Here is a 9,674-nt window from a genome sequence, read left to right as displayed (position 1 = left end):
CAATGTTCAGAAAGCACAAAAACCAGTGAACTGCAGTTCACAGTTCAAAGAAAGCATCATCAGAATACATTTAGAAGTGTGCATTTGGAGAGGAAAATGCATTTAGGAATGTGTATTTAAATGTGAATTTTCATGCAGCTTTGAAAAGTTAGCAAAAATACTTAGGTCATACATGGGATATGATTTATTGCTTTTTTTTTGGGTGTTCACCCCCCTCCAGTCAGTCTCTAGCCCCCTTCTCCCAGTGCATACTCATCAGTGTCCTGCCAGTCCCTGACCAATTGCTATCCCCACCTTCCACAAATGTGCAGAAGCACTTTCGTATTGCATCCCAAAAAATGTTTGCGATATACATTAACAGAAATTCCAACTGTTTATTAGGCATTACAGATACTGGGAAAAGTTAATTTCACAGTCAACTATACCATTGTTCAAGACTCATCAAAGGAAAAATCGGTGAAGAGCAGCTTAGGAAAATAACAGCTGATCTCAATACCATGGATCTTCCTTGGCTTTTAAGGCTTAGGGTCCCTTGGAAGCAGTTTCTGAATACACACATTGCTGACAACATCCAGATATGGCCAGACATCTTCTCTGTCTCCATCACCCCTGATGCTGTACTGTTTCCAAAAGTAAGTGCTAACCTCTTTGTATGCAAAGAGGTCTTTATGTGCAGAACGCTTCCAAAAAACCCTGTTCCTAAAATTAGGTACCTTTCTAAACATACAAATTTTTTAAAAAGTGAAAAACAAAAATGCAAACATTTTTTTTAACGGAAGTAAAACAAGGATCCAGTCCATGTTCAGTGGTTCTTAAAAATGAACAACAGTTTTTAATACTTCTCATTCTTTCAACATTTGGCCATGCCCAAAGTTATTTTTTATATATAAAAAATCAGGCTGAGGTCCGATTCTATTTCATCGAAGTCAACAATAAGATCAGGCACTTTGTGTGGATCTTAGTAATACATATTATACTTTGCTGCAGCACAGAGGACATGTTAAAAACGAATTGGGGTGTGCGTGTGTGAGGAAACAATTCTGTGTTCGCTACCCACTCTTTTTGGCATGACAATCAAAATGGCACATTTTTATTTAGCTGGTTGGTTTCATCTCCCTGACTTGGTTCCTATAGCTCCCTGCAGAACGAATTAGGGCATCAGAACTGAAAATAAATCCAGCCTTCAATCCAGAAATGGTCCCAACAAGGCTGGTTGATGGCTAAGTTCTATCCATTATTGCCATTTTTTATCCACCTTGGACAATTCAAGAGCACCAGAAGTTGTGTGCTCTTTGGAATAGCAATACTGATTCTAAGAGCTGCAAAGTAGCCTCAACCAAATTTCGGGGAGTCCACATCCTGAATTGTTACACAATAACTTTTCTTCTTAAGCGTGAGCAGAGCCCTGCACATCTCAGCTGTACGCACAAGGCTCCTGCACACACCAGCTGCTTTATTTGATTGGATGAAGCGGATCTGAATGTGCAACGACAAGCACACTCAAGTCTACTTCCTTCATTCAAATAACAGAGCCCCCATGTTTGCCAATGGATCAAGGCAACAGTTGTCATAATTTGGCTTCCTCCTCTTGTACTGTGGATTAAACAGCAGAAGCAAAACGATTTGTCCTAGCAACTGAAAGAAACAAAATCATGGGGGCCTAACTAGAACATGTTACGATTCTTATAACGGCACCAATAGATTTAAGTTTCAAACCCACCAATATTCCATCTCCCCCAACAACAGCAACGAAACTCTTTGGCCTATGAAAACTATTTTTGGTTTTGCAGTTCAATACTTACACATGCTCTACACTAGGTAGCTAAACCTTTTCATGTATCTTTTCTACTTTCACAAACAACCTGTCCAGGTCATTCTTGACATCCTCAAAGGAGCTCTTCAACGACTGAACGTCATTCTCGTTGGTTTCTATTTTCACAGAGTAAGCAACCAGACTGTCAACTGCAGTCCTGAGCATTTTTAAGTCGGTTTCAGCCTGGCCGAGAGAAGATCGTAGCTCATCAACATAACCCATCACAGAAGAGAGTTCTCCTAGATTATCTCTGGATTGCCCTGCATCCATCTGAGGCTTTTCTTTATCCAGCAGAGCACGGACTTGTTTCTGGATGTTATCAAGTGCATCGGCGTTGTTTGGGAAGTCGCTCACGCTCCTCCTTAGCTCCTCAACATCACTGTACATGGAGAGCTGAGATTCACTAAGGCTCCTTACGGTATCTGTCACTGAACGCACCTCTTTCTCTAAATTACCCCAGATGGAGCCTAGCTCTTCCTCTAAAGCAGCTAGCTTGCTGTCATATTTGGAGAGAAGAGATTCCATCCCTTCGGTGTCTTGTGCAGATGGTGACCTCAAAGCCTCAAGGCTCTCTTCTATAGACCTGAACCTGGATTCAAACCCTTCACTGTTCATTTGCAGAGTCGCTACGATGTCTCTGGAAAGAGCATCACCTTCTTGCGCATCGGCAGAAGTCTTGATGTGCATGAGATCTTCCCGCAGTCTCTCAAGCTCACCAGGGAGATGTCCAATAGCCTCTTCTGCTTTAAGAACTTTATCCTGTAGAGCTTGCAATGAAATGTGCTCTGCGTCAGCCACCTCTTTGAACTTATCATGCTCCTGCTTGAGATTGACCAGTTCTTTGACTTCGGACAACACATCTGATTCCATCAAATCTATCATACTTTTCAAGGACTCTATAGTCTTCTCTTTTGCTTTCATGGATGTCTGCATCTCGTCAACGACGCCTTTCAAAGCATGAAGTTCATGTTTGTACACCTCTGCTTCCCCTAGGGAAGCCACCTTCATTTTCACTTCATTGATTTCCTCTTGGCTCCGTTTCTGAACATCTGTGAATTCGGCAATATTGTCGTTTATTGACCTAGTTAACTCAGTTAGCCTGTCTTCCACAGTGTTCTCCAGCGACGTGAAATCTCGCTCTCTGGCGTCTTTTACAACGTGAATGCCGTCAGACAGGTCTTTCAGAATTTCGTTTTGCAGTTTCTGAAGAACCTCACCAATGCGAGCGATCTCTCCCTCCCCTTGCCTAACAGCCTTCTCTGTGACTTCTTGTTTCTGCTGAGCATTTTTCAGCGTCAATTCAAAACCTCCAAATGCAGACTGAAGAGACTGCACCTAAAAGAGAAAAGCACATATAGGTAAATCTAGACATGGAGCATGCATCGCAGGAAGTTCTACAAGGCTCACAGGAAGCCAGATAGGGGGAAATGAGCAGTGGAATGGAACTAAGTGAGCAGAACTAGTGGACAATAATTAATGTGAGTTCAAGTGCACTTATCTGCACAAACCTATGTTGATGCACCCATGATTCAATCATTTAGACTGAGTAAGTTTCCAATTCAAATAATCGTAGAATTGTAGTGTTGGAAGAGCCCTGAGGACCATCTAGCCCAAATACAGGAATCGAGCCTGCGACCTTGGCATTATCAGCACCATGCTCCAACCAACTGAGCTATCCAAACATGTTTTGTCTGGGGTGATTATCCTTTCTAATCTTATACTCTGCAGTGCTTAGGTGCGGAACCAGAATCTAGCCTCAGAAATCGGATGTAGAACCATATGTCCATGTTAGGGCACATGATTTACATGCATAAAAGGCATTAACTTCCTCCATTAAGCAATTCTGAAGAATAGCAGAACAGGGACAGGAATCTTCTGCATTTAATGGCAAATCAGATCTATGGGGATGACTCTCCCCATGCATCTGTCTCCGCACGTAAATTGGGTGCTAACGTATTGATTCGTGGTTCTCAAAGGATGTGGCACGCAACACTAGTGTGGCAAAAACGGAAGTGTTCTGTGTTATAAATCAAGAACTTCTTTGAGCTATTTCTTTTCGTTTTCCAATGTATTTCTTATCGATAAAAAAATTGGTGTGGCACGAGCAAATTTTTATTCTGAAAGTGTGGCCCAGAGAAAAACGTTTGAGAAACGCTGGTCTCATTTCCGGGCCAGCTTTCCCGGGCGCCAGGCACGGGGCCAGCAGGCATGCCAAGCTCCAGCCGAAGCCCCATTATGATGCCCACAGCGCGGCCATGGACGGAGAGGTGGGCAGGTGGGTGGCAAGTCTGGGCCGTGCCTCAGCACGCAGGCAGCGAGGCTTCGGATTGGCTGGGACCAATCAAAGCCCAGCTCCCTTCCTCCACAGGGCAAGGAGAAGCCGGGGGGGGGGGGGGAGAGGAGGCAGCCGAGGAAAAAAAATTGCAAAAAAAATGGCACAGCCCGAACGATCAGGCCGATCCAAGTGGCGATTTCAGGACCGCCCATGGGCCGGATCCAGAGGGCAATTGGGCCTGATCCAGCCCACGGACCTTAGTTTGCCGACCCATGTACTAGAGGCCCAAGTGGCCTATGTGGCTAGAAATGCCTTTCATCAGATCTGTCTGGTTCGCCAGCTATGGCTGTTCCTTGACAGGGACAGCCTGACTACTGTAGTCCATGCATTGGTACCCTCAAGTCTGGATTACTGCAATGAGCTCTGGATGGGGCTGCCCTTGGGCTGGGTTCCAACTAGTGCAGAATGCAGCAGCCAGACTGCTGGTGGGAACACACAGCCAACGACCTGTGACACCATTGTTAAAACATCTCTACCAGCTGCCCATCTACCACCAGTAAAAACTTGAGTAGTAAAAAATTTAAAAAAAAAATGTGATCCAAACAATTCCAAAATCCATGTTGGATTAAAATCTGCTGGGTTTCATATTTTCTCTGCAATTACGCACACTACTCACAAGAATCTGTGTGCGCAGCAAGGGATCATTGTCATTCCCTTAATAAGCAGCAATACAACAGAATAATGGCCCCACTGGGTGCCACTCCAGCAGAATGCAGACTTCCCTATCTTAATATTTAGAATGCCATACTGGCACAAAACCAGGCATTAATTTAGGAGCATTATGGACGTTATCAACCTTAGAAATGCAAATTTCTTCAGCCGGCCTTACTTTGTAGGAAGTAGATGTGGAGGACATTTAAAAAAAACCCAAAAACTAAACTATCCACTTTCACAGCCAGCATTTACCCCATGAGTTGGCAGAGTAAACTCTCTGCCAAGGGCATGTCTAAATTCGTTCTTGGTAATAGTTAACTATAATGTAGAGTTAAATGGTTTCTATTGAATGCTTTTAACTTTGCAGCTAAACACTCTTAGGAGCCTGACCCCAAGGACAACTGGAGCTACACCAACATAGGTATTCACACCATGAATTTAAAGCAACGTGATGCCACTTTTTTCAGCTGGAACTTGCCAGAACTGTTCCAGCACCTCTCAGGCGGGCACCCTTGCCATTATAAGAGAATAAGGGAGGTGTTCATGGTGAGTTCTGGCACCTCTTTTTCTAGAAAAACAGCCCTGTTAATAAGAGACCCCATTCCTCTCAAAGAGCTACAATTCCCAGTATATTCTACGAAGAGGGATTGTTTCTTTGTTTAACTATAATTCAGTGAAGGGAACACCAGTATCCTAAAAACTCTCAGCTCCTGAAAGGAGTTAATATTATTAGAAATATGAATTTGGAGAACTGTTAAACAGGTGATATAATTAAATTCAGTTAGCGGGGACTTGAAGAAGTCAGTTATCAATGTAATGAAATTAGGGATTTGAAGTAATATTTTTTGTGGTTTTTGTGTGTGTGTTTTCTCTGTTCTGTGTTTTGTAATGTTTTTCTTTTTTCTTTGTGATAAATGTGAAAATCAATTTAAAAAATTGGGGGGGGGACCTCTCAGCTCCCTTAACGAACTACAGTTCCCGGAACTATTTCGGAAATGCCGCTTTATGTGTGGTGCAAATGTGACTATGTGGTTAAAGCTCCATATAGCATATGAAGAACCTTATGTAGTATCCAACCATGTAGATTCTCTAGTGCAAGAATGTCTGCTTATGCAATGTAATTTCCCCCTGCAAAGGTGCTCAATTTAGGGGCACCCAGGGAGTGGGAAGGGAAGCTCCACTGCACCATCAGAAATCCTTGCCCTAGTGGATCTCCTTTGTTGGATACCACCCCTTAGGTTTCTTTTAACCAGCCTTTGCCCACTTGGTGCCTTCCAGATGCTTGGACTACAATTCCCAACAGCAAGTGCAGCCATAGCCCAAAACATCTGGCGGACACCAGATGGGCAAAGGCTTCCCTTACCTAAAATATCATCTCACCCATTGCAGATGCCTTCTCATCAGAAGGCCCAGTCTGTACAATGTATGAATCAACCCTTTAACAGGCTGACCCTTTGGAATTCCCTCCTGTGATGTCTCAGACAAATGCTGCCCCTGTCATGTACATGATCAGCACTTACAAAATACCTTTCAAGTCAGGAGTGCGGAACCATTAGCCATCCAGAGGTTACGAAACTACAATTGCCATCTTGCAATTGCAAGCTTGGCCCATGGACAGAGATGATGGGAGTTGTAGTTCAGCAACCTCTGGAGATCCAAATGTCCCCCACACCCTGATTCTTATCCTGGTCTGCATCTATAAGGATTTTAATTGTTTTTATTATTGATGTTTTATTGTTAAGCGCATACAGATGGCTCATGGAAAACAATTCATAAGTTAATGAAATAAAAAATAAATAAAAAGGGGGTGCAAGGCAAAACTGAAGGCGGGGCCTAGATGTGGTCTAAGAGTCATGCCAAGGATCTTGTACGAGGGGCCAAAAGTGCAAGTTATGCAACACGGTGGAAAGGTGAGACTGCACTGGCTTGATACTCCGTGCATGAGGACAAGTTTTGGAAGATGCTAAACTGGATGACTGATTTAGGATGGGGATTTCCCAAGCCCAAAAGGAAACACAAAACATGGTGCAAACAGAATCCACAGGAAGATGGGAATTGGCTGCTGAGGCCTAAGTGCTTTCCCTCCCAGAATTTTCCTCACAAGGAATAAAAACACTCCCAGGCAAAAGCTGTTCACAATCCAAGCTATTCCCATGATTCCATTCAAATGAACGTTTGGCACATCCAACTGGGGCGCTACAAGTGCCAAGCATTCTCCTGAACCAAGTCGCCCTTGCAAAGTTTGGAGGTCCTCGCCAACTTTCTCCCTCCTGGCTTACATCCCCACCCCATCGCATTCATCAGAGGCCTCCGAGGGGGCGGGGAGACCATTGCAAGGCCTTGCAAGACCCATAATTTGTAAGACTCTGGCTTTAATGGTCCTTTGGGGGAGAAGGAAGAGAACTCCAGGGGACGACGTCGATCACTCCACCTATTCCAAAATACAGACTTCGGAGCCAAAGTCCCACCCCGACGGCACCCCTCACCCCCCTGCAACTTCGCAAAAAGTTTTAAGAAAATGCAGAGCCGGTGAGCCTCCTCCGCCAATACCTTTTGCACAGCCCCTTCCAAGGCGCGGGCCAACTCCTCCCGCTGGCTCCCGAAGCCTTCTTGCCGGACGCTGATCCGGTTCACTTCTTCGGAGAGGTGATGGACAAAGTAGCCCGAGAAAGCAGCCGCGGCTATGAGAGCGAGGGACAAGAGGAAGTTGAAGGCTTTGGCCAGGCTGCAAAAGGACGACGACGAGGAGGAGGCTTTGCCCCCTCCAGCCGCCGAGGCGCCTCCTTTGCTCCCCTTGGCGTGAGGCTGGTTTTGCTGCTGCTGCTGCTGCTTCTTTGCCACGTCATCGGGGAGGTTTGAATGGGCTCCCTTGTCGGACGGCGCGGAGCTGCCGCCCTTGCCGCTCCTTTGTTTGGCCGAAGACATGCTGCGCTGGATGCTGCTGGGCGCCGCGAGCCGCCGGGCTTCGCCGATGATGATGGAGGCGGAACGTCGGTGTCTCTCGACGGCGCGGGCGAGAATAGCAGGAGCGAGCGCACCGCAGCCGGCCTCGACGCTGCCTCCCCCATTCAATCCGAGGAGGGAGGGAAGGAAGGAAGGAGGCAGGGGCTTCGAGCGCGCTTCTTCTTCCTGCCCGCCCCTCTCCCAGCACCGCCCCGAATTCCCTAAGGCGCCCGAGAAGGGGGGAGGCGTGGAGGCTGCCACGCGTACTAGGAGGGGAAAGAAGCAGCTGGGGAGGCGGCCACGCCACGGGAGGCAGTTCTGCAGCTCGCTCTCTCCCCAGCGGGAGGTGGGCGTCGGCCTGGGGAAAGGACTGCCATCCTAAGCAGGACCGCGGAGGAGAGCTGGGCTCGAAGGAGAAGCTCGGCTCGGGTCTCTAACCATCGCAGGAACGCGTTTCCAGGCGTGCTCAGTGCTGCTGCTGCTCCCCACCCCCGTTTAGTTCCGCGGGACTTGACAAAATTGCAGAGTTGGAAGGGATCACATCGAGGGTCATCTAGTCCAACCCGCTGCAACCAGTCCAGGGTTCACATACGGGCTGCAGCCCAGGGCCTCATAATCTAGCGAGGCCTAGGCATAGATAGATAGATAGATGATTAGATAGATAGATAGATAGATAGATAGATAGATAGATATTAGAAACAGGCTGATTTTACTATATAGGTCCAGTTGCTTAGTAACATTAAACACGTGACAAATGAGTTAATGGCTGTTCTGACTTTGTATATGATGCAATGCAGCTGCTCACAAACTTTTTTATCTGGGCCACACTTTCAGAATAAACATTTACAGTGGTACCTCGGGTTAAGTACTCAATTCATTCCAGAGGTCCGTTCTTAACCTGAAACTGTTCTTAACCTGAAGCACCACTTTAGCTAATGGGGCCTCCTGCTGCCACCACACAATTTCTGTTCTCATCCTGAAGCAAAGTTCTTAACCCGAGGTAATATTTCTGGGTTAGCGGAGTCTGTAACCTGAAGCGTATGTAACCCAAGGTACCACTGTACTTGTGCCACACTGAAATTTTTATTGATGAGAAATAGATTGGAAAACACCCCCCAAAAAAATCTGAGCAGCACGTTATTTATAACATAAAACTTGCTCTTATTTTGAAGAGATATCTATTCCCAAAAGTATATACTTAAAGAAGAAAACAGGTCGCCTGTATTTACTGTAATAGCTGTACTGGGAGGAAAGAGAAACATCATATGGTGCTTCGGTGATACTGGAGTGTGTTTGAAGTCTTGGGTAACTCTGATAACTTAGTTTGGCATCCTGTCTTCCAAGTAGGTGGAGTCATAAGCTCATGACTCAGAGTTGATTCTAACAAGGAGTAGGTTGGTCATAACAACAAACACGTTGTTGATTGCATAATATAGTCCCTGTGCACTTTTTTTTTTTGCACTAGGTTTTTTAAATAGTAGCAGAAACTATTCAAAACTTTCCACATGAAATGTCTTTCCCTGCAACATGGTGCTAAGTTTAAATTTAACTCTGCATTCCAGAAGCAGGACTTTTTCAAACTACATTTTGTTACCAAACAAATATTTCATCCTTGGATCACACAAAAACATTGACAGTTCTCCTGCAATACTGAAATGCTTAGCGTGAGGAAACATGGAGAAGTACTGTATTGTTGATCAAACAAAAAAAAAAGTTCATTCAGTTTAGCATCCTGTTTCCATCAAAAATCGATCAGATTCCTCCAGCAAATCCACACCTAGTGCTGCCAACAGCTGGTATTCAGTGATATGCCATCTCTCAACATTGAAGAGCCATTTAGCTCTTGGGGCTAACTGGTGTGAAGGCACATGAAACCCCATGTTTCAGCTAAGCAGGTCAGATGAGAGACTGCTTTGGAAGCCCATGCAC

At 45.5% G+C, this 9,674-nt stretch overlaps 1 protein-coding gene across 1 annotated transcript; it reads right to left on the bottom strand.

The window, feature by feature from the left end:
* Positions 1-354: 354 nt before the first annotated feature.
* On the bottom strand, positions 355-7,977 carry CKAP4 (cytoskeleton associated protein 4). Its single transcript, XM_081928729.1, has 2 exons — positions 7,353-7,977; positions 355-3,148 (listed from the first exon to the last, which is right to left on the bottom strand). Exons 1-2 carry the CDS (start codon positions 7,725-7,727, stop codon positions 1,823-1,825), a joined length of 1,701 nt encoding a protein of 566 aa, XP_081784855.1. The 5' UTR covers positions 7,728-7,977; the 3' UTR covers positions 355-1,822.
* Positions 7,978-9,674: the final 1,697 nt, after the last annotated feature.

Source organism: Podarcis melisellensis (assembly GCF_964234715.1).
Source record: "Podarcis melisellensis genome assembly, chromosome: 10".
NCBI lineage: Eukaryota > Metazoa > Chordata > Lepidosauria > Squamata > Lacertidae > Podarcis > Podarcis melisellensis.
The sequence above is the reverse complement of the archived record's forward strand: the minus strand, read 5'-3'. Positions and strand labels throughout refer to the sequence as shown.